Below are 25,342 nucleotides of genomic sequence, written 5' to 3' on the forward strand. Positions count from 1 at the left end.
AATTAGCGGTTATATTCAAAATGCACTAACTGTCAATTTTCATTCAATGTTGTTCAATGCAGTTCAAGTAGTGCAAGCGCTCCGGTCACCAATGACCACCGTGGCGTCACAAGACAAACCGTGACCGGTCATATATGATCAACAAGGCAATCAAAGTGTTAAACTCTAGCCTTCGTAGTTAAAATCGTAAAATAGTTATGGTTCCCAAAACCTTCGTGATGGCGCATAGGCTGTAAGTGAAAATAGTAAAAACGGTTACGATGGTCTTTGGTCATAGGTCTCGCAAGACGTAAGCCCTATGGATGAATCTCCTAGCGAACCATTAACGGAACTGCTTGGCGAAAGCGGGGACATCAATCAAGCTGATTCTTGCGGGCGAACAGTGCTGCACACGCTTGCTGCAGACGGTAATGCATCTCTGCTGGAGCTGGCTCTAGCGACGTGTCCTCAGGCAAGGATCCCCATTTTTAAATGTATATTTACTACTCTGGATACATTATTAGGAGCATCAATTTATTCAAAATTCTTCTGGGACTTCTCTCAGACTGTCGGATAATCATGTTCTTATCAGTGTCAGCAACTTATCATTGATCGTGATTGAAAACAAAAATGATCATGGCACTATAACTGATGTAAGAAAGAAAACGTGCGGAAAGACCTTAGAGTGTGAACAATAACCATGCGTATCAATGATCTTTCCTTGTTAATCAGTAATCATTGTCATTCTTGTAGAAAAGAAGTATCCATGCGAATTGAACTGATTGATATATTATCTCGATGCGATAGAAATAATATATTATAGAAATTGATTATATTATTGTATATCATATATCTTTGTATTTGTATATATACAAAACATATGTATTTATTCATTTATTATTGATGGATTTTTAACTATACAGGCAAAACTGGAAGCCACTGATCGTCACGGTCAAACACCGTTAAACCTGGCTGCCAGACACGGCTATGCAGACGTGGTACGGGTCCTCCTGGCTGCTGGAGCCTGTGCTGATCACGCTGACTGCGATGGATGGACAGCCCTTAGAGCTGCTGCTTGGGGTGGACATACTCAGGTAATCATTGCGAAGATAAGAAGAGAGGCCAACGGTGAAACTTCGAACATCGAATCATCTACCCTTAACAGTCATCATCCTTGCATACAGTTACGAATAGTCGTTTGACCGATCAGAATTGCAATTAACAGAACAAAAACAGTCGTTCAATATATCCCGATATTATACGAAGGATTGCGAGTATTAAATATGATGAAAAGGGGAAAGTAAGTGAAATATAAACGGTGAAATAAAAATATAGGTAGTCGAAATGCTGTTGGAGCACGGAGCAATGGTGGATTGCGCCGATTGGGATCAACGAACCGCGCTCAGAGCAGCCGCATGGGGTGGCCACGAGGACATCGTTAAAGCACTTCTGCAGCACGGCGCCGACGTCAACAGAACGGATGACGAGGGTAGAACCGCCTTAATTGCCGCTGCCTACATGGGCCACAGTGAGATCGTCGAACACCTTCTAGACTTCGGCGCGGAGATCGATCATGATGATAACGACGGAAGGACTGCCCTCAGCGTTGCTGCCCTCTGTGTCCCTTCCAATCATGGCTATGCAAAAGTTAGTTCCGCTCCCTCGTTTTTGGGTGTTGCTATTGTGCGAAAGGAGGAACGTGTTACGGGACATGCAAGAGCAAGATACTTGCAAGATTTATCGCTGTACAGACATAGCTGGACAGTCTTTCTCATATGTACTAACAACGAAATTTAAGCTTATCTGATATCATTCCATTATTTTGTCACGCCATTCTTCCTTTTTTTTTTTTTTCTTATTGCGTAAGATAGTTTACATTTAAAGTAAATAGGAAATAGTGTGGGGTGTAAACTCGAATACCCAATTATTGATTTCAAGCTATGCGATTTTTCAAGAAAGGTATTTTGGTAGCAGCGAATGCATTGAGAGATAACTAATAAAAGCATGAAAAATTTTCATTTTATATTAATCGAATTGTGAAATTAATTAATTATAAAGTGTCAGATATCTTCATAATTTTGTAAAACACGTGATACCGATTTAATAAACGAATATAATCTTCTGTCACAGGTGGTTACAATCCTCTTGGAAAGAGGAGCTGCAGTCGATCACCAGGATAAGGATTGCATGACGCCATTGTTAGTGGCCGCATTCGAGGGGCACAGAGACGTTTGCGAGTTGTTGTTGGAATACGAGGCAGACGTGGATCATTGCGATGCTACGGGGCGCACGCCTTTGTGGGCAGCTGCCAGCATGGGTCATGGATCAGTGGTCGCTCTTCTCTTATTCTGGGGATGTTACGTTGACAGTATCGATAACGAGGGCAGAACCGTTTTAAGCGTGGCTGCTGCCCAAGGTAGTACGGATGTGGTGAAACAATTATTAGACAGAGGTATATCTTCCTTTTCTTCTTCTTCAATTGATCCTATTTTTAAGTTGGAGAGGACGACTATTAAGTTTGGTTATGTTTTAGGTTTGGATGAGCAACATAGGGACAATTCAGGTTGGACGCCATTACATTACGCAGCATTCGAGGGGCATATCGATGTTTGCGAAGCACTACTGGAAGCTGGAGCCAAGATAGACGAAACCGACAACGATGGAAAAGGTGCATTAATGTTAGCTGCGCAAGAAGGACACGCTGCGTTAGTCGAAAGATTGCTGGAACAACATGGAACGCCGATAGACCAACATGCTCATGATGGGAAGACTGCCCTCAGGTAATATGGCAATAATAACGTTTCAAATGGATTTACTACCGATGTTTAATTTTATAATACGTCTTCGCGATAATCGAAAACAATATAATAAATTTCAAATGGATTTACTACCGATGTTTAATTTTATAATACGTCTTCGCGATAATCGAAAACAATTGCAGACTCGCAGCATTGGAGGGGCATTACGACACTGTCAGAGTGCTGTTAGCTCATAACGCAGACGTGAATGCAAAAGATGCTGATGGAAGAAGTACTCTGTATATTCTTGCTTTGGAAAATAGACTGGCGATGGCGCGATTCTTATTGGAGCATGCACGCGCTGATGTAGAAAGTAGAGATTCAGAAGTAAGTAAAAATCTTTTTGTATTTCTAGTTATATTTTACAAATTTGTAAATTTAATGCAATTTTTTAGGGTCGAACTCCACTGCATGTAAGTGCTTGGCAGGGACATGTCGAGATGGTAGCTCTGTTGTTGACAGAAGGTGGTGCAAGCGTAAACGCTTGTGACAACGAGAATAGAACTCCGTTACACTCTGCTGCTTGGCAGGGGCATGCAGCCATTGTCAGACTACTACTGGAACATGGAGCAACACCTGATCATACTTGTAATCAAGGCGCAACAGCTTTGGGTAATGATAATATTCATCATTAACGCCATTTTCTATTGTATAATTAAAGGCATCTCCATTGAGTATTTATATAAGAAAATTATTAAACTGGTCAATATCGATCAGGTATCGCCGCACAAGAGGGCCATGAACATTGCGTACGAGCACTCTTAAATCACGGTGCTGACCCCAACCATTCTGATCACTGCGGTAGAAATGCTATCAAAGTAGCTGCTAAAAGTGGTCATGACACCGTAGTCAGACTACTCGAGGAACATTCAGCTAATCAACGAAGTCTAAGGCCTGGTATCAACGGAGGTTTGTTTATTTTTTTAATTATTTTATAATCTATAATTGTTTCTTAATCTATAATTATTTTATGCTATTGATTATAGGTGGAAGTAGTAGTGCTACTTCGGTAACATCAAACTCGACAGCTGAAACAAAACCATCGTCCGCAATTCTAAATCCTCTGTCAACGCAATATAGTCCAGCAGAATCGCCGGATTCAACAAAAAGAAGAAGTTGTGTATCCTTGGGTAACAATTCCAGCAACAGTAAATCTAGCAGCAACCTGACTGGTAGCACAAAAAGTGATCAGGGGAAATTCAACCAGAATTCGATGGTGAATCAGGTAATAAAAGTAGGTAACAACGTTGTTTCTAATGCTTTTCCGATTAACTCTCTTGTGTAATTTGAAGAGCCAATTCGAGCTCTCCGATACCACTTCCAATCAATTCTCATCCGTCACGTTCCATCACCTTTTTCTGGCTGCATGTTTTGTTCACTCTGTTTTCATACGCCCGTGTACAGATCGTTTTTCTTCGTACAAAGATTTTATTTAAATGCAATTTATTAATTTGGACAATTTGGTGCACATTTGAGGCAATTAATTGATTCTTACACAAACGTGTAGAAACCAATTCGATCTATACACGCTATAAATTTAATTTCTGTGGGAACCTCGCATTATCTGACTACTATAATTTTAGACACCATTATCTTTCACGCAACAACTGCAACAATGCTCAAGAGGAGCGAAGAGTCGTCCACTTAGCAAACTTTTGTCGCCTCTGAAAAGCGAACCGCAGAGTCCTATCTACGCTTCGCCACCTCATTCACCGTTAAGTGACAGCCTGATACCCTATTCACCAACGAATACAAGCCCACCTAGTGCTCAAACCGCGGCAAATGCAATACAAAGTCAACTCGGGGTATCATTGTTAGCCGGAAACCAGAATATACCATATAAAGCGCAACTCGGAGGATACAATCACACGTCAGCCATTTACGAACCGATTAATATAAAAACGGAGATCATCGACAAAAATGACATTAGTAAACCGTTTGAATTAACGAACGAGATGTTAGGTTTAAGCGTGACAAAGGACAAAAAGAATGGGCTTGACGAAAAGAGAAATTCAGCCGACACTCATTTCACTAGAGACACTCACATGAGGATAATATTGGGAAACAGCGGTGCTGGTGTTGGCAGAAGTGTAAAACACACCTCTGACCATACACCTGCCAGGTAAAATTGTATTTTGATAAAAATAATATATATGATATTAAAAAACTCTCTCCATATTGCCCGAATCTAAATATGAATTATTGGTACTTGAATAATTAGCCATAGATAATTTTTGAAACTGGAGAGACTTTTCTAATGGACTATAATACGCGGAATATAAGACACTTCTAAAAGGAATAATTTTTCATTACAGTGCAAGCAATGCAAAACCAAAGCGTAATGGCTTGGTTTCCAATCCAGCCATGAGATTAGTAGCAGGTGTTAGAAATGGAATTGAAAATGCAACTAATAGAAATAAACCTATTACAACGCGAGTTAATGGATTTCAGTGGAAGGCTGAGGCACGAAAGGAAACACCTTTGTAGGGACAGGTATTAACAGTTTCACTTTTGAAGGTCACAAAGAATATCTATGATATAATGATAAAAAGGCAACGTATTTCAAAAGATTGTAAAGAAAGAATAAATCACCAAACACTTAAAAAACATTCAGTTTGTACAACAATTTACAAATGTTTAAAACGATGTATTTAATGTATTTTTCTTTACAATACATTTCATAATTTCATTGTGCTTTACAAATATACATAATTACAATTTTCATTCAATCCTACACTTAGTATTAGAATTTTAATATGTTCATCCCTTAAAATTTCATTTAACTCAGTTTTAATTTAAAAATTATTGAATGATAAATTTTTAAGTACTTCTTTTTTGAATATTACATATTCGAATGATATATATACATATATATATTCGATTTATAAAAAAATAGAAGTAGCTGATCCTTATGAACTGTAATTACAGTGTGCAGTTTTGGAAGTGGTATCAGTAGATTTTTGTACTCCTTTTCTACTAAATCGTAACTTATAAATATTTTGCATGATCAGAAATAACTATATATATATATATAACATTAGAGTTTGCAATAAGATTAGAAATTTAGCAAAACGTGAGTTTTAAGAGTTTTAATGTTTTAATCTTTTCAGAATAACCATCTCACTAATCTACGTTTAAGTGTGTTGTGTCAAGTTTATTATTCATGTAATAATTAATTATAAAATATTTGAAAATAAAGAAGAAGATCTAATCAGAATCTTAATTTTTTGTGATATAGGTTGTGTTGTCAGAAACACCTCAACAGGACACCGGAATCCGTTACTGCGGTTGGCGAATCGTAATCACCAAAAAGCGGAAGTCAATAAACAAATTTTTCTCTTTTTATTTGAGCAAAATCAAATTACCTCATATAAAAAAGTAAACAAAAAAATGATTTATAAGAATTGCGGTTGAACAAAAAAAGAAACAAGACGAAAATTGCGTAATATACAAAAAAAACCAAATATTAAACAGTATAGAGAAATATGTAGATCTAGATATGTAAACTTTACGAAACATGACTTTGTATAAATGTAACGTTAATAAATTCTTTAATGATCTCACTAATACTTCATATAAACGAAGAAAAGAAAAAAAAAAAGTAAACTAATTATTGAAACCTTTAAAAATTAATAGTCATGATTTTGATGGAAAAGGACGACGATATATTATGAGATTTTTCTTCAGAAGACTGGATGCAAATAAAATGCATAATGTGATGTGAATGATTCAGAATTGTAAAGATATGTATAAATTATATTGAGCAATTTAAAGAAAAATGTAGCATGATAATGCGAACTCAGTTACAAATACGTAAAATTATGGCCTGAAAATTAATAAAAACGTGTGTAAATACACATTCTTCATGTATTGTGCACGATCATATTTATTATATTGTAATAGATGCAAAATAAATAAAAAGCAAAATATTAATATTAGTGATTTATTTATTTATGTAATAAAGATACTTTTTTAAAGAATAATTTAGCAATAACTTTGTTGAAACAGCTCCATCTAAAAAGAGTATAGTTAGAAAAGTTTAAAGTAGAACTATCTCGTACATTCTATCATGATTGTAAAAGGGTCATAAATATATCCACTGTCACAAGATATCTTTCTCAAGGTAATATCCTCTATTTTTAAGTAACGTTCCATCCATATTCCTAACACTTTAGATAAAACTGTAGACCCTATAAAAAGTCATTCTTTTTTCTTTTTAAATTATAGACCACAAAGAAAAATTTTCTTTTATCTTTCTATAAGATAAGAATTCTTATCTACATATATATAGCACTCTAAGATTGTGTTATTAACATTTGTGTAAAAAAGACAATAAAATTTAATGATCTCTAATATAAAATATAAATTCTCATGGAATTCAAACATATTGAAATAGTGTAATTCTGTAATATTGTTACACAATGAATATAACAAAAAAAATATTGAGACAAAAGCTAATATTAGGTACAGTTATTGGTGTATGTACTGGAATTTCAATAGGATTCATACTTAAAACTTTTACTTCTCAACCATGGTCCAAAAGAGATATAATGTATCTAAAATTTCCTGGAGAACTATTCATGAGATTGATAAATTGTTTAATATTACCTCTTGTAACATCTAGCATAGTGAGTGCTACTTGCAACTTGAAGAAATCAGGTACATAAAAGAAGATTAATATTATTTTCACTGTCATATACAAATTTTTGTCTACATAATGTCAAATTTTCAAATACATAGGTCACATTGGAACAATGGCATTATATTATTATATGACAACAACATTCCTTGGAATAATATTAAGTGTAACATTAGTTCAAACAATAAAACCTGGTGACTTACTTAAAAATGAAAATATTGTGTCACAAAATACAACTAAATCTTTCATTACATTGGACACAATTTTAGATTTATTTCGGTATTTTAATTACAATGTCACATAAACTTTACTTTATGCCTTTATTTGTTCAATTTACTTTTTATTTATATTGCAGAAATCTTATGCCAGAAAATATAGTGAATGCATGCTTATTTCAGGTAATAAAACTTTATCATTTCTTATCCTCCATGTTTAACAATTGTTACAATTAAATTAATTCAAGTAAAAAATATAAAAAACCTACTATTTCAGTATCAAACTGTGTTAGAAAAACCAAAGAATGAAACAGGTATGTTAAACAACATTATAGACAAATGAAACTTATAAAATTTAAATAAAATTTAATTTTCATCTTCTAGTACCCATTGATGAATGGAAAATAGACCATACAAATGTAGCAGGAACAAATGTATTAGGATTAGTATTCTTTAGTTTAATCTTAGGACTAGCAATTGGTGATATAGATGCAAGAGGAGAACCCTTAATAAATTTTTTTCGATCTTTGTCAGATGCAATGATGAAGATCATGAGTTGGGCAATAATGTAAAATTATTCAGTATTGAATATATCGAAGAAAGGAATCATTAATACATATACATATAAACATTTATTTTACATAGGCTAGTGCCAATGAGTGCATTATTTCTTATTTGTGCAAAGATTCTCGAAATAGAAGACTTTAATGGTGTTATAAAACGACTTGGAATTTATATCTTAACTGTTTTTAGTGGTTTGCTCATACAAGGTTTATTATTACTTCCACTACTATATTTTATATGTACTCGCCAATCTCCATATAACATTATAACTAAACTTGGACCTGCTTTTGTCACAGCATTTGGTACATCATCCAGGTAATTAAAACAAATATATTTTTAGTTTATTCTCTATTAAATAAATTATAAACATTTAATAATTATACTTCAGTACAGCCACAGTTCCAGTAACAATATCATGTTTGGAACATATTGGGATACCTTCTAAAATATCTAGATTTATTGTACCAATTGGTGCCACCATAAATATGGATGGTATAGCATTATATGAAAGTGTTGGTGCAATTTTTATAATTCAATTACATGGCTTACAATTCTCTCTATTCAAAATTATAATAATCTGGTTTGTAATCTAATTGTAAAAATAATTTTTTTATTTATTATTTTATAATAATATTAGAAAATTTACAGTATAACATGTACTGTATCTTGTATTGGTGCTGCCGGCTTACCTAGTGGTGGTTATGTAATGTTAATAATGGTATTAAATTCCGTGGGAGTTCCAGTAGAAGATGTTTCATTAATTATCGCCATCGACTGGTTTGTGTAAGGATTTGTCAACACACTTATATAATTTTAAATATTCATTCCAAATAATCATTTAAAATATAATTTTCAGAGATCGCTTTAGAACCACCTTAAATATCGTGGCAGATGCATTAGGTGCTGGCATAATAGCTCATTATTACAAAAAAAATAAACAATATTTTATACCAGAAGAAATAGAATTATATACTTCCTCGTAATAAATTAATATTATAATACATTTGATATTTAATAAATAAAAAGATATTAGAATACTAGCATGTAAAAAATAATATTAAATCTTGGTGATAATATACCCATTTACAAATAAAATGTAAATTTCATGTATACATCTACATTTTTCAATAAACATTTCGAAAATGTTGTATATGTTTTACAAATTATGAAAATTATAAAAAATTTTAACATATGATACTTAATATGTGAAAGTTTTATTGAAGTGATTCAAATTCTATAAGCGACAATATAACCTTTTAAAAATTTCAACAATCTAGTAACTTTGACGCTAACGCAATTATTTATAATAGTTTACGAATATAAATATTTTACAATTATCTTTTACAATTTTTATTGTACAATAATAATTCATAATTTTCAAATATTATAGTTAATCGTCAAGAAGTATATTAAATTTAACTATTTATTCTAATGTAAACATTTTAAATGTTGTTCATTGTATTGAAATTCCACTAAAACGATGATGTTTCGAAAATCGTATATGTATCTATATACAACATACTCAATGATAATAACTAGGAAGCAAACCTAACTTATTTGACATGCTGCTGCAGCGACTCCTGTGACATTTTCTAGAAACGAAGAGTCTATCTATGTGAACATTACATGTATAGGAGAGAGATTTCAGAATGGCGACTGTCTTTACTTAGGAGAGTACTTATTCCCGCCCAGAAATTGTGTAATTAACGTGTGTCTTTGGAAAGTTCCATGTGTTTTTTGTCGCGTATTCACTGAAAATGATAATAGAGAATCCGGATCAATTCAAGGCGTGGCTCACTGCCGTCTTGGAGCCACTGTAAGTAGGCCAGCTTGTCCGAGTACAGTTTTAGGTGTATGTGTATGCATTTGATATTGTAAATGGCCGTACATGTGCTATGCTTTACACCCCATGCAGAATTATATTTACATGTATTACCCTGCCTGCTCCTAGGTGATCGTTGATAGATCATTTCGGATAGCGTTCCTACATTGTATTTATCATATCTTTAATAATAACTAACTGAATAACGATATGCCCAATTCACAATCTATTTCATGTATATTTTGCAGCGAACGCATTTCGAATAATTGAACGTAGGATACTAAATTCTGTTGCTGTCTGATCCGCAATATGAGTTTCACGTATATTTCTTTCAAATATCATGATAAAAATACACTTATAATATCTAATTCTCACATATAAACAACTTAAGAAAATGACTTATTTCATAACGATTTGTTGACAGTAATGCTTAATTAAAACGTCGTTTACCCCCTGGAAAGGAATCATCTTTTGAAATAGCAGTTTCTTTCATATGTAATTATTATTATGAACATATTAACTATTAAAGTACCTAAAACAAAGATGCTCTTGTTAGGGAAATATTTATAAAAACATTAGAGATATTTACATTATACATATATGTTGAATTATATATTTTATATTATAGAAAATAATTTTGTTATTACTTATGATAAGTTAATTAGAAACATGTAACTAATTTCATTTATTCATTTGTAATTTATTGATTTAGTAAAATTTAACCTTTTATTTTGTATTTTATAACCTGTAAACACTACATGATTGCATTACAGTATATATAAATAACAAAGTAAAAGCCTTTTAGTATATAGCTTATCATATCACTATATTTCGTAAAGATGTATTATATGAACATTTTATTAAATGTTTATTATTACTCTTTTTTTTAAATATTCATATAATTTATAATTTATATATTTATCATCTAAATATTATATATGAAAATATAACTACTTTATATTTGTTAGCTTAAAACATTAATATTAATATAATTTTACAGTTGTGATGCAGATCCTGCCGCATTAGCAAAATATGTATATGCTCTTGTTAAAAAGGACAAAACACTGGAAGAATTACGAGGTGGAATGGTAGAACAGCTTGATGTATTTTTACAACAAGGTACATTTGTATTTTTAGATACAAATACTATTGAGAAATTATTTGATATAACTTTCTCTATGATATTTCTCTTATAGAAACAAAAAATTTTGTGGAATTACTATTTAAAACATTAGAGACTCAAGAGTATGTGCTTCCACCTCCAAAAAGTGACCCAGATGGTGGTGGGACACCACCAGGTGTAAATCCACCACCACCTACAGTAGCTACAGAAAAAGTAACTGAAAGTACAATTCCAATTACTTCGATGAATACAAATCCCCCTGTCCCACTTCAAATGAATGGATCTGCACCTATGGCAATAGGTAAACGTGAAACTAGAAAATCAGACTCTGAAAAAGTCGATAAAGAAAAGGAAAAACGTTCTAGGAGTCGGTGAGTATAATTCGAGTTATTAAAAAAATTATGAAATTTTTGTAATTCGCTTTTCTACAACATAATTTGTATATATTTTAGAAGTGGTCGAATGAGATCTCGAACAAGATCACGTTCACGTTCATGGGAAAGAGATAGGCGTAGATCAAGAAGCCGAGAACATATTCGTCGCGATCGAGAACGTGATAGGAGTCGACCGTGGAGAAACGAATCACCACCAAATACGCGACGGCATGATAGGAGGTTTATACAAAGTTTATGCCAAATACTAAAACATGAATTCATAATCTTTTTTTTTCTTTTTTCTTTTTTTACGGTATTTAATCTTTTTTGTAGACGAAGCAGAAGTCGTAGCACATCGCCAATACGTCCCAGAATACGAGATGGTCCTGATAATCGCGACCATAGAGCACGATTTAGGAATAGGTCTCCGACACCACTTCGATCTAGATCTCGCTCAAGATCCTTAGATCGTAAGAAGATAGATCGCTCTGAAAGAATGGAAGTAGACAGAACAGAAAGAATTGACGGGAGTCCCGGTGGTGGTACTCCAACACAGGACAGTAATCACGGAGATGTAGACATGAGGTTGTCTACTACTAGTCAATCAATTCGAAGCGTCGTTGCCGTTGCTTCTAATGTTCCAAATAGCCAACCAGGTTTTCAAGCAAAGAGGAGGTGCAGAGATTTTGACGGTTTGTATTTCTTGAGTTATTTCATAGAAAAATATAAGAAATTTATTGAAAAAGATAATCAATACTTACAGAAAAGGGATATTGCATGAGAGGTGATCTTTGTCCCTATGATCACGGTACAGATCCAGTTGTATTAGAAGATGTAGCTCTAAGTCGTGTTCTGACCTTTGGTCCACATAGTGCTCAAGCACCAGGAACAGTACCTGTAACAGCAGTACCGGAACCGCCTCCAGGACCTAATGGAAATGCTCCACCACAGCATTTGCCTCTAGCAAGTTTACCTCCTCCACATTTAAGGAATCAACATCATTCTAATATGGGTAAGTACTCTTTGTATATAAAATTTTAATGCATAATAATAATGTAATATAATCGTTTTAATATGAATTTTAACAGATGCTTTTGCGGAATATAATCCAGATGCACCAAGTATGGAACCGCGAATGCCATGGGGTAGACATCCCCAACCCGGACCTGGAATTTATGGAAGAGGCCAACGGGAACTAATTAGTGTACCAGTAATTCCACATACAAACTCGTCTGAAATAACACATACTCAAACGAATCCCTTAAAACGTAAACAAGCATTCGATTTTAATCGTCTTGGACCAAAACAACGAGTGGTACATAATCCAGCTAATTGTTCCCTGGAATTAAAAAAAGTTCCACGTAGCTTGAACAACATAACACAATTGAATAATCATTTTTCAAAATTCGGTAAAATTGTAAATATCCAAGTTAATTTCGGTGGAGATCCTGAGGGAGCGTTAGTTACCTTCCAGCTACCTGCTGAAGCAAAGGCTGCATACAGAAGTACAGAGGCTGTGTTGAATAATAGATTTATTAAAGTTTTTTGGCATAATAATGTTAACAACAACGCAGCTGGTGGTGCCATTGAAAACGTACCACCAGGTAAGTTAATATTTTACTATTCATATCTTTTTTTTATAAGTTAATTTATTCTTAATATGTTAATTATTTTAACAAATATTCAACGTTCTATTTAATATTTTATTTTATTTAGGATGCCGTCCCTCTGTCAAAGAACGTTTAGGTGCTGCTGTCACTGCGCCAGCAAAAACTGAAGAAAATGAATATATACCCACTCGCCGTTCAACTGAAGAACAGGTCTCACAAACTGTGGTTCCAACATCACCAAAAACTACCACTGTTCCTACGCGGGAAGACAAAGTTCTCGCAATAAAAAAGACACAAGAGATATTAGCAGCTAAGGAAACGTTAAAGAAAAAACAGGAAGAGAAACGTAAAGAGGCATTAAAATTAACTGCTGATTTACGTAAACGGAAACAAGAATTATTAGATAAGCATTTAATAGAAATTCGAGCTTTAATTGACAAAGCTGAGAAAAATCCAGAGCAAAAAGATGCAATTATGACAACGATCAAGACAATGCAGCAATCTATTGATAATTTACGTAAAGATTTAGCTGCAAATGGTCAAATTAGTGGAAACAAGACACAAATCAAATCTAGAGAACAAACTCAAAAAGAGATTTTAGATGCGGAGTTAGATTTAATGACTGCGCAACAAGAAGGACAAGACGCTGGGGAATTGCAAAAGAGATTAAATGAATTACGAGCACAAGCTGCTGCGTTAGGTTTAAACGCAGGTCCAACTGTTGGTAGAGGTACAAGATCCAGTAGAGTTATACGAGGTAGTCATGCATTATCGTATAGGGGTCGTGGTAGAGGAAGTTTTACCCATGTTTCGGTAGATCATAGACCGACGAGTCTTCTAGTCTCTGGTTACGAAACCGAAGAAAAGGCTGAAGTTTTAGCACATTTTCAAGTAAGGTTTAATATTTTTCCAAGTGCATTCATGTTTCTACTTTTATTTATTCACGCAAATTAATATTTAAATTCTACGCGTTTCAGCAATTTGGAGAAATAGTGAATCAAATAGTAGATGACGCAACGCCTTCAATTGTAATCAATTTTAAATCAAGAAAAGAAGCTGAGATAGCTTTAGTAAAAGGACGCACATTTCAAGATAGATTGTTGTCTATAACATGGGTCTCTGGACACCATCTACACCGTGGCGGTGGTGGTAGTAATACAAACGCATCTGTACAACTTTCTTCACGTTCCGAACAAGCACTACCTACCACCGATGAAGATATTGACATAGAAGTGAGTCCCTAACATTTCAAATTGCGATGTAATTTCTAAATGTTCCGATTTAAATGCGTAATCGTCTGTATTTTATCTTACTTTTATTAAGAACTTTTATTCTTTTTCTGATATGTAAATAAATAATAAATATACAAAATATTTTGTTCGTTTTTTGTATGATGCAAACCTTATTTTTGTAACAGGGTAACGCCGAAGCACTACTTCTCGAAGAAAATGAAGAAGAAGAAGATGAAGACGGTGAATCGCGAAGCTGGCGACGATAGCAGCGTCAGCGGCATTCGTGACAAAAATTTGGTACCAGCTACAATGACTGTGTGATGATCTGGGCGAATCAATATATGCTCAGCACTTGCGCCATTGCTGCACTGTCGTTCGATGCATCAAATGCCATGATTTTCACGAAAAAATCAGGTTATGAGCTCATACACGTTATCATGAGTGTTACACTATTTGTTAATATTATTAAATATATACGCATGCGTATTATAACGGTATTATAAAGAAATATACCGTGTCAAGTTGCGCATCGTGAAATAGAAAACAGATATACAAGTTTCCAACAAGAACAAAAAAAAAAACTAACCAAATTTATCCCATTATTTGTAGAATAAAATCGCTATGTTTTGTATGGGAAACATCTTATTCTGAATTCAAAGTCCTTTTTCTTTCGTGTGTAGAATTGTGAATTGTCTCTTGTTATTTCTTTCGAGATATATCTATAATAAACAAGTAGCCAGATTTTTAGATATAGGTAGATACTTATAATTTTCAGAAATTTTACAATCGAAAGTGAGGAAGCTATATTTATAATTTGTAAGATACAAATACAATTTATTATATAATTACCACGTAAGATATAGCGTATAACGCTTCGAAGTAGTGTAATTGGTTTTCCTTTTTTACTTTCACTTAATGTACTATTTAAAATTGTTCCTGTAATGATGTACAGTGTAATGTATAATTGTCATGATTTCCTTTTATCAAATGTCAATGAAACTAAGTTGATTAGAATTGAAAAAAACTTATTCATGCATAATTTTACACTAGTTGTTTCAATATATACTGAAAAAAATAATATATAATTGTTACATACAAATTCTTAAGATTAGTTCTCAAGGTAAGTATTAAATTCCGCAATAAATAAATCTCATAAACACCTTGCGTGAAATTTAGAAAGAAAAAATCACAGACTATGTTTCAAAGCCTTTGGCATTTCGTTATACATATGAATAAACTTATTTGATACATTTTGAAAACAATTTTGAGTACAATCCTACCCAATATTTGATATTTTTTAATTAAATTATGTATATAATTTTCATATAATTTTTTATGTATTAAATTTAAATTTGTTAATCTATTTCAAATTTTGTTTATTCCTTAATCGCAAATTTGAACATTAATTTAATAATGTGTATCGAAATACCTCATACTATCTTAAAACTGTTGTAACAAATGACTAAAAATAGCATTTTGATTATTCTTTCACAATTATATAAATGAGTCAAAAAATAAAAAAACAGAAATGAAAATTATTTTTACTGGGAACTTATTTTATATCAACTAAGCAGTACATATAAAATATATACAATATAAAAAAAATTTGCAAAACAATTTGAAAAATAGATAGTGTATGCATGCAATTTTAAACAAAAGCGGAATACAAAAAAAATATTTAAACTAATTACGTAACATATTTTATATTATGGAGATAACCAACCAGCTAATAAACTACCTAACAATAATTGTGCAACTGGTAGTATAGATAATGGTAAATTTACTGCTGGACCATGAGCTGAACCATGGTAAGCACCACGTAAAACCCAGCTGCCAAGACCAACCGATTTGTGAGTACTCGTAAAAAGTGCGGCTAACAAGATATTCCGAGGTAACCACCGAGAGCACAAAATCCAACACAAGCAGCTAACAAATAGTTGTCCCACGCAAGCTTGAACATAAAAATATACTAATACCATAGTGAAGTAGTAAAAGACATGCCATATCCTGTACTTACATCAAATTAATAATAATTTGACACATGTAAATAGTATATATACATGCACCAATGAAGGTTATACAACAATTGCGATTATTTATCTAGTTACATAATAGATATATATTTCGACATAAATGATGATAGACTTACCAATCAATACACATAATAATACATCAGTAGCTTGTAAAGAAGATGCATCCACTAATACAGCATCACAAAACCAATGATATGCTGTAGCTAATAGTAATCCTTGAGAAAACCAAGGTGATTTAATTTTGGGACAAATATCATATTTTAAAATGAGGGTTTGAATCATAACTCCAATGACTAATGGTAAAATTGTACTATAAATTGTTTCTATTATGTTTACACCAACCAAAGGCGGTGTAGATGCTCCTAACTGAAAGAATTATAATTTATATGTTATGAAGAAAATAATAATTTAAGTTCCAATAATGTATAAATACCACAAAGTATAATAATATTGGAGATATAAATAGTCCACCAAAATGAGATACCAAAGTTATTACAATACTCGTTGATAAATCTGCTTGTGCCAATCGACATAAAACAAAACTTGTATTAAATGGAGGTGGCATACAGTAAAGTACCTAAAAGTTAGAAAATTAAAATGAATTATCATTAGTATCTATTGTAGAATTTTTTAAAATATTTCAATTTTTATTTACTTCCATTCCTTTCAGTAACCACACATTGACATTAGCATAAGTCAATAAACATACTCCAAGTCTCATCAGGAAGGGCATTAAAATGTATATGAATGTCATTGTAAATATTAAGAGAGAGCCATTGCTTAATGTTAAATAAAGGGTTTTTGGATCACATAATAAGCCTGCTTCTAAATATGTTAAAGGAACAGCAAAATATCGTATAATAACATTTCCATTTAAAATACCTATAATAAACAACATAAAAATAGTAAAACATAAATATATAATTATACTACTAATTATTTAAAAATTAATACCATTTGTTTTACCAAAATGTGGTTTAATAGAGGCAAGCATCATACATAAAAGCATTGATAAAAAATATCCATATCTATGTAAAAGTTCATTCTGTTTCTTCTTTGGTTGAACATCCTGTATATGACTTTTTTGCATTTTCATTTAATATATGTGCCTGTAATAATCAATATATATTAACGTGTGTTTATTCTGTAAAATTAATCTGTGTTGTAATAATAAAAGCAAATGATATGTGATTTATACAATGAAAAAGTGTCAATAAGAATAAAGAGGATTCAAACCATTTTTGTAAAAAAACAGAGTACATCAGTCTACGAGCAAAATCAGCCAGTGTAGCAGTTTTTCTGAGTCTTCTTTGAGAAAATTTCATGCACTGTCTCCTTTAAAAAATTTTGTGCGTGCACATTTGGACAAAATACTATATGTACTATGATCCTATTTAAACATGCTTGAAATGTTATAATTAAATAAAGCAAGCATATCTTATTGTCTATAATACTGTATATATTAAATATAATATCCAAATTCATTCATTTAAAAATTATTCTATACTATATTTTACCATTGCAGTCTCTGTAAAGTTTGTGAAGTATAAATTAAAGGATAAATGCACCTAAATTAAAGCAATACTTATAAAATTTATAATATAAAATATTATGCTGTTCTTTTAATAATTTCGTATTATGCATAAAATTTGTATCGTTCATTTTTCAATATTTGTTATGATTTCGATGCTATATAAAATAATGCTGCCTTGTGCTAATTAAATTTGATTTGCATCAAAATATAATTGTATACGTATTTACACGTTGTCTCGTTGACAGGTGTTTAAACACAAAAATCGCAGACGAAAGAATGAAACATTATTACGTGACCATAACAAATAAATTCAAACTCTAAACTCATTACGATCTGTTAACAGTTCTTCGAAGTACTTCAAGAACATTAATAACAAGGAATTTTATGTAATATTCAATTACTCTAAATATTTATTATCTTTAATGGTCAACTGTTTGGATAAGAAGTATGCGAAGTTCCTTACTGCATTGTATCAAAATATCAATATATATAGAATCAAAATGTATTGAGAAACTACTTTTCACTTTTTTACGCATGCGTACTTAAAATAAACATTTTTAGTTGCATTATTCTTTATTATATAATAATATAATTTTATTGGAATAAATTTTGGTTAAAAGATTACAAACCCAAATAAAATTTATATTGCTTGAAATATTATTAAATTTTGGTTAACAAAGCGAGATAAATTAATATAGAATAGAAAATTCTAGTCAATTTGTAATTCAAATTTTTACAAATATTCAAAAATAAGTGTATAACTCTTCAATTTTGATAATAAGATAAAAAATATAAGAAGCCAATACTATATTTTAAGTTTTTATATTTATTTTTAAATATTTTCAAAATTATCTCATATATAAAATAAACATAAAATTTATATTTTACTTTGATTTTCTGAAATTTTATTTAGTTTATAATAATAATAATAAGATTAATGAAACAACAGTTCACAGTGTATGTAAATGTGGCATATTACCACAATACCTTACTGCCATAAGTCGGGGTCCACCCTTCCTGGCACACAGTTTGAAGCTTAAATAGCTCCTTTATCAATTATTCACATTTTTTCTTACAAAACTTCGTAACTTTTATACATAGCGCGGCCTATGACTACATACAATAACATTGGTTCATAAATGAGCTTGCACACTCAGGAAAATATTTGATCGCATTACCTTTTGACACTGATAATGTAACAGAAAATTTTCGATAGACCCTATTTGTAAGAACCGAATTTATACCGCAAATAAAAGACACAAGTAGTTTGTAACGTAAACTACAACAAAATACTTCATGATATTAAAAACTGCAGTCCAGATCGTTTTATAAACAGTAATGCAAAGCATTACTACACATGCTAGATTTTCCTTTTTTTAAATATAAATATTGAAATGCTTCAGTAACATAGATATAAAAAAGATCACATATTAGCATGCTCAGCGACACGAGAATATTAAATCAAGGTACAAAGGCTTTGATTTGTTTATTAGCTAAAAGCCAAATGATTGTACATAAGACATCTAGTCGATGCTACTTTATGGAACAAGAATATTCATTAAATGTATTTGTATGATACAGGGCTTTGACTTCATTAAACTGCGATAAACCATTAGTTTTTGTCATTCTTGATCAAGAAACATAGTGTATTATAAAATAAAAAAAAAATAAAAAAGTTTATTAACCAATCTGTCCAACATAGCAAAATTTATAGTATCTTTAAATGTGATACACATTTCATAATGAAACGAATACATTTTTTTGTGAATTTTTATATTAGTAAATAGAATAAGAAATATCTAATCAGTATTATATCATATAACACTAATTGGCAATACCACCTATGATAGAAACGCGGATTATTATACATCAGTATTTATCCAATATATATATATTAAAAACACAAGGGAAACTTGTATAATACGAATTTCAGAGCATGCCAAAGACAATATGACTATAAAAAAATATTATAAAAATAATTTAAACTTAAAACATTTTACGTTCAAAGATTCACTCTTTAATCGTTTGTGATTTTAAGAGCTATTCCCTCATATAAAGAATACACGGAGTGAAATAGTAAGTTTTAGGGCTAGGAATTATGCTTAGATGAAGTTTTATGTCAGCTATTTTGATTAAAAAATTATCTCATTATGTTATCAAGAACACAAAACGTATACAGGTAACGTATAATATCGATTTATTCATTATTAATTTAAAGAGCATATATACCCCTAAAAGATAGCGAGTCGTGAAGAAATATAAAAATTATTCAATATAATATATTTAGAGTAACAGTCTTTTGTCTGAGTATGAAGAGTACAGCAAAGAGAAAGAGTTGTCTGAATAGTTGTACAAGAATTTGATAATAATAAACGATGGATAATACAGATATTAGTTAATAATTAAACACTAAACAATACACAATACCGAACTATTACTATATGTAAATATCTATGTATAAAAATACAATGTATTTGCAATAAACAATTTGTCACAATTTACTGTTAGCATTTTGAATTATTTACTGCAGTGATTCTTGAATAAAAATAGGGAAAATCAATCTATTATACAGTCAAATATCAAAACATTAATTACTAACTGATATTAAAAATATTTTCATTCTATTTCTGTTAATATTACTTTTTCTTTTATAATACTGTTTGAATAGACTATAAATGGAAAAAATAGTAATGTCATAAAATAAATGCAGATTGTAATCAAATGTATAAAGTAGATAAGTAAAAGCTTGTAATAAGAACATTAAAGGCATATAAGAACATATTCAACAAAATTATTCTTATTTTTTTGTAAAGAAATAGATTTTGTTATATTTCATATATTTTGTAGGATAAATAAACTAATAATGAATGATAGTAATAATTATTAAATTTTTCAAACCTTATGTACCTATTTTTTATCTTATATAAAAAAAGATCAAACGTAATATACATAAGTAAATAATATTAAATTACTGTATTATCCACCAAAACATTTAAACAACAATAAAATGAAAAATATGAATAATTAAGAAGTTACCTGTTCATAATTCTCATATGCAATTCATAACTTATTTTATTAATATAATACCTTCATCGCTGCAAGAGTATACCCGTGGCTATCGTACAATTTCACTCCGTGTACTATCATATTCTCTTATTACCAAATATTGATCATAGTTTTACTTATAAACTAGAACTAATTCATATCACAATGTCAAGGCACTTAAAAAAAATATGTTTTTCCTTAAGCACCTTTACCCCTCTCCTTTAATCTGACACAAATATAACACAGAACATTCAAAAGTTTGTAGTGCTATTGCTTCTGTTGACTTTTTTACCCACTACTCGAGACGACGTTCTAGTTGGTGTAGGTCTTAACTTATAACCCCCTGCATTCATTGTATTATTAATAGCCGCTACATTTGGAGCAATAGTTTTTAGACATTTAGCTGCTTCCTGCAGTTGTTTCGATAGTATTTCATTTTTTAATTTTTCCGCATTCAGTTCCCGCCGAAGTTGTGCTTTTGTTTTATTTCCAAATGGACATAATACTCTATGTTGTATGAGACATATTGCTGATGGTCTCATTTCAGGATTTGGATGAATCATTAACTGCAAAAAGAAAGAAATTTATTAAATTGTCCTGTAAAATAAAAACATAAGTAGCAGAACAAATTTACAGATGAGCTTACTTTAAGTAATTCGTTTAGATCACGACTGTAATGTGGTAATTCCTTTAAATTTCCATTTCTGATGTCATGCCATTCAGGTCCATTTTTAGGTAATGGACCTCCACCACCTGCTTCATAAACAGTTAATCCCAAAGCAAAAATATCAGCTTTTGGTAAATGACTGAAGTCTTCACGTAAAATCTCTGTTGGCAGATATCTACAATCCCCTTCTTCAACTTGAGGGTTATTAACAGATGTAACATGACCCAAATCTCCTATTTTATAAGTAATTTCCTCTTCTACAGTTTCCTCTTCATCAAAACCATCGTCGGCTGAATCATAATTAACTGCGAGTAACCTTTTTTCTTTAGAAATAAAAATATTTCCAGGTTTAATATCCATATGCACTAACTGCATGCTATGAATATATCTTAAACCTTCAGCAACATGTAATAACAATTGTCGCATTTCTGCTTCAGTAAAGTGCTTTTTTTCTTTTTCTAAGTTCACAATCGCGTCTGCCAGACTACCACCATTACAATATTCGTTTTGAATTATCATGTGATTATCTTCTGCCCATGCAGAATAATATCTTACAACGTGTTGATGTTTACCAAGTACAGCATGTGCATATACTTCATTTAAGGCATTCTTTTCATTAATACTTCCAGCCACAGGTTTAATACTTTTTTTAATAGCATAAGTGCATCCATCTAACCGATTAATACACTTATAAACTGAACCAAATTCGCCTGTTCCAATTAAACCAAGTTCATGGAACTCTTGATGGTATCGTGGAATATTAGAGTCTTGTAGTGCTACACGTTTTGTAGCTTGTTCTATTTCATTGTCGGAATCTTCAGAATCGGCGAGATCGAATTTCGGAATTTGAATGTCTGGAGAACTAATATTAAATGAAAACAAAAGAATCGTTATTTTAAATGAACATTACCATAAAATTTCTTATATTAGATTTTGCTTTAATGCTCACCCATTTAGACTACGTTTAGATCTAGTACGCTTCCTTGCTGTTAGTAACATTCCATTTGGTGTAAAAGGATTTACATTTGCAGCAGGTTTGTCAGACTTGTTTTGGTAATTACAAGGTCTAGGTTTGTCTAATGAAAATAGTCTAGTACATTTAGTAGGAAATGGAGTATGTATCGCACTTTTTTCCATTAGAGTTTTTGGAGTAGCAGGAGAATCAAAAAGACGTAAAGCTCTAACGCGTTTGTAAGGTGGACTGCATGCCATTGATATTTTTTGAGAACATATATTTTCACGAGGAGGAATCCTAATTCTTGATGTACCTGCAATTCATATTTTTGGATGCATATATTATATTTTATAGAATACAATTTTCTTGTGTACTCAAATCATATAATCAAAGAGATATATATGCAATGTGTTTAATATTTTATAAGTAACATATTTTTTAATGTTACTTATATTTTGTTTTTAATATTTTTTTGTGTATATTTATTATATTTATATTATTACGTTATTTATTTATTTATATTTTATAGTACTATAGTATTATAAATTTTAATAAAAGAATGAGTTCATTAAATAAAATAAACAACATTTATCTATATATTTTCACTCATTTCCTTATAAAAAAATATTTGTATGCTATCTACAAATACACAAGTTTAATGTTAATTAACAATAATAAGAACAACATTAACATGTTTTAATTAGCATAAAAAAACAGTTTATAAAAGTATAAAAATGTACTATTCTAAAAAATATTCTATATAAATTTCATTTCAAATCAAAGTATATGAAATTATATACATGTATAGTATATATATTTTAATTATCCCTTCATAAAATACAAATTTAAAAAACCTCAGGTAATAGCAGTACACAGTGTAATTGTGTTTACTGATTACTTCTTAATCCTTTTCTTCTTTTCTTTTTTTTTAAATTATAGACATAGATGCATGATGCAAAACAATTGTCCAACAAAAATATCAATTTTCCCACACCATGCACAACAAAATCATTTAAAACAATAATATAACTTTCCAATATATGTAGAAAAAAATATGTATAAAATGCGTAACTATAAAGTACAACAAAAAAATAAAATAATAAATACACATGGTGATATTGATAAAGAAAAAAGAATTGAAGCTTTTAATACAATCATTTTTAGTTACAATACATTCATAAAAATTATAGTAATAATTTAAAAAAAGCAAAAAAGATTACATTAGAAAATAAAAATTTTAAAAACATAACATGCAATACAAAATGTCTAAGAGTTATAGTAAGATGTTTCAAAACAAAGATATAATTTTTTATATAAAATTATTTGCAAACAAAACATATGGAAACAAAGAATACCTTTAAATATATGGCAGTCAGGATACTGTACAAAAATAGTTCATAAAAAGATGAAAAATTGAAAATCATACTAACCTGTCACGTTACTGATAGGGGTCTTATTGTTATTAATTGGCACAGATTGGTTACTTTCACTGTCACTACAATCCATTGTATTACTAAATGACAGTTTTCTTGGCTGAAGTGGGGGTGAACATCCAAGATCCTCTGCTGAAGAATCTAAAATATCGTCAACATCACAACCAGAGCTGTTCGTCCGACAGCTGATGTTCAGCTCCTCGTCCTGAATGTCGCATGCGTCGAAATGCAACTTTTGTGCGACTTCCATGTCTTTAAACTGTCACCATAAGTTTCCTTGCATGCAACTATCTTGTGTACACTGGCAAAACTAAATTGAAATAGGTACTAATTACTAAATCTTATCAATTACGTTTGAAGACCTTCATTCAAACAATCGCTCGTACCACGCTACGTTCGTTATGGCGGGTGGCCCGATGTTCCTTGGGAAATTAAAGGCGACCAATCAGAAGCTTCTTTGAGAACGAGAAGCTATTGAATTTGATATAACGCGTTCTCCTATTGGTTGTGATTACTCACAATGGTAGTACATAGTAGCGTCATCTGCACACATTTTCGAGGGTGAAACCATTCTCGGTAAAATTCTAAAAACTTTATGTCGCACTTTATTCTTTGAAAGTTCCACACGAATTCGAAGGACGCTTAAAATAGGCGATGATCTTCCATCGAATAATGGACGAAAACAACTTTCGCCTCTACGCTGATGATCTCATTGACCATTTAAAAATCTTATGCTTCTGTAACAAATAAAACCACATGTTAATGTTATTAACAAATTAAATTATTAACATATGACTAAAATACATAAATTAATAAATCGGAAAAATATAAATATATAAAGTAAAATTAACTATGAATTTTAGAATTACGAATTTTTACGATGAAAATATCGTGCAAAATTTAATTGAATTTAGTTACATAGAATTAATTTAAACAAACGTAATCGCAATGCTTATTAATTTTGAAAATATAAGATACTTTTATAACATTTTACTTCTTTCATAATCGTTAAGAAATCCAGACAAAGTGATGTATAATCTGATTTCTAGTAGGAGAAGAAAGTGAAATGCTCAATTTGAAAGCAAAATTCAGTAAGAAATAACATGCAGTAAACGTATTATGAAGCAGGATGAACAAGAAAGATATTTTTGTATCTGTTAAGTGAAAACATCCAAAACTCACGTAAGAAAGGGAAAATCTTTTGCGTCTTTTACCTTATTCAGACAAAGAGCCCCTTTCGTGAAAGAAGTTTTACGGAGGCAGTGAAAGAATTTTTATCGAGCAGCTGCAACCTGTAGCGTTTGTATGCGCGAACACTG

General features: G+C 31.1%; 5 protein-coding genes across 10 annotated transcripts in view; 3 read left to right on the top strand and 2 right to left on the bottom strand.

The window, feature by feature from the left end:
* Positions 1-6,205, top strand: part of LOC108551408 (ankyrin repeat domain-containing protein 50) — an 84,104-nt gene extending 77,899 nt beyond the window's left edge. The window contains exons 5-16 of one of the 4 annotated variants that reach the window (XM_017905555.1): positions 278-451; positions 903-1,073; positions 1,315-1,626; positions 2,110-2,431; positions 2,513-2,759; positions 2,921-3,104; positions 3,173-3,389; positions 3,495-3,686; positions 3,764-4,011; positions 4,361-4,899; positions 5,093-5,270; positions 6,016-6,092. In XM_017905555.1, coding sequence (XP_017761044.1) covers positions 278-451; positions 903-1,073; positions 1,315-1,626; positions 2,110-2,431; positions 2,513-2,759; positions 2,921-3,104; positions 3,173-3,389; positions 3,495-3,686; positions 3,764-4,011; positions 4,361-4,899; positions 5,093-5,264 — 2,778 coding nt within the window. In that variant the 3' untranslated portion in view covers positions 5,265-5,270; positions 6,016-6,092. Of the gene's footprint in view, positions 1-277; positions 452-902; positions 1,074-1,314; positions 1,627-2,109; positions 2,432-2,512; positions 2,760-2,920; positions 3,105-3,172; positions 3,390-3,494; positions 3,687-3,763; positions 4,012-4,360; positions 4,900-5,092; positions 5,271-6,015 lie in introns of all 4 variants that reach the window. The other 3 variants (XM_017905556.1, XM_017905557.1, XM_017905558.1) reach the window with 3 other exon arrangements.
* A 993-nt stretch (positions 6,206-7,198) lies between these two features.
* On the top strand, positions 7,199-9,178 carry LOC108551392 (excitatory amino acid transporter 3). Its single transcript, XM_017905533.1, has 9 exons — positions 7,199-7,436; positions 7,518-7,695; positions 7,772-7,814; positions 7,909-7,945; positions 8,016-8,199; positions 8,277-8,510; positions 8,584-8,775; positions 8,844-8,978; positions 9,052-9,178. Exons 1-9 carry the CDS (start codon positions 7,199-7,201, stop codon positions 9,176-9,178), a joined length of 1,368 nt encoding a protein of 455 aa, XP_017761022.1.
* A 666-nt stretch (positions 9,179-9,844) lies between these two features.
* On the top strand, positions 9,845-14,877 carry swm (Zinc finger protein swm). Of its 2 annotated transcripts, none has more exons than XM_017905517.1 (10): positions 9,845-10,011; positions 11,018-11,136; positions 11,214-11,511; positions 11,593-11,754; positions 11,848-12,206; positions 12,278-12,526; positions 12,603-13,118; positions 13,231-14,015; positions 14,102-14,356; positions 14,542-14,877. In XM_017905517.1, the coding sequence occupies exons 1-10, from the start codon at positions 9,953-9,955 to the stop codon at positions 14,620-14,622; spliced, it is 2,883 nt and encodes a 960-aa protein (XP_017761006.1). In that variant the 5' UTR covers positions 9,845-9,952; the 3' UTR covers positions 14,623-14,877. The 2 variants fall into 2 exon arrangements, with proteins under 2 accessions (XP_017761006.1, XP_017761007.1); XM_017905518.1 differs by having other exon boundaries at positions 11,596-11,754.
* Positions 14,878-16,060: 1,183 nt separating this feature from the next.
* LOC108551403 (sodium/bile acid cotransporter 7) lies at positions 16,061-17,783 on the bottom strand. The gene is made up of 6 exons (XM_017905547.1): positions 17,626-17,783; positions 17,344-17,498; positions 17,045-17,271; positions 16,823-16,966; positions 16,506-16,755; positions 16,061-16,307 (listed from the first exon to the last, which is right to left on the bottom strand). Exons 2-6 carry the CDS (start codon positions 17,483-17,485, stop codon positions 16,063-16,065), a joined length of 1,008 nt encoding a protein of 335 aa, XP_017761036.1. The 5' UTR covers positions 17,486-17,498; positions 17,626-17,783; the 3' UTR covers positions 16,061-16,062.
* Positions 17,784-21,022: 3,239 nt separating this feature from the next.
* Positions 21,023-24,511, bottom strand: LOC108551402 (wee1-like protein kinase). Of its 2 annotated transcripts, XM_017905545.1 has the most exons (5): positions 24,410-24,511; positions 24,021-24,333; positions 22,585-22,903; positions 21,615-22,497; positions 21,023-21,534 (listed from the first exon to the last, which is right to left on the bottom strand). In XM_017905545.1, exons 2-5 carry the CDS (start codon positions 24,271-24,273, stop codon positions 21,220-21,222), a joined length of 1,770 nt encoding a protein of 589 aa, XP_017761034.1. In that variant the 5' UTR covers positions 24,274-24,333; positions 24,410-24,511; the 3' UTR covers positions 21,023-21,219. The 2 variants fall into 2 exon arrangements, with proteins under 2 accessions (XP_017761034.1, XP_017761033.1); XM_017905544.1 differs by lacking the exon at positions 24,410-24,511 and having other exon boundaries at positions 24,021-24,352.
* Positions 24,512-25,342: the final 831 nt, after the last annotated feature.

The sequence above is a fragment of the Eufriesea mexicana genome, unplaced genomic scaffold (genome assembly GCF_001483705.2).
Source record: "Eufriesea mexicana isolate 0111107269 unplaced genomic scaffold, ASM148370v2 scaffold3953, whole genome shotgun sequence".
In the NCBI taxonomy this organism is placed as follows: domain Eukaryota; kingdom Metazoa; phylum Arthropoda; class Insecta; order Hymenoptera; family Apidae; genus Eufriesea; species Eufriesea mexicana.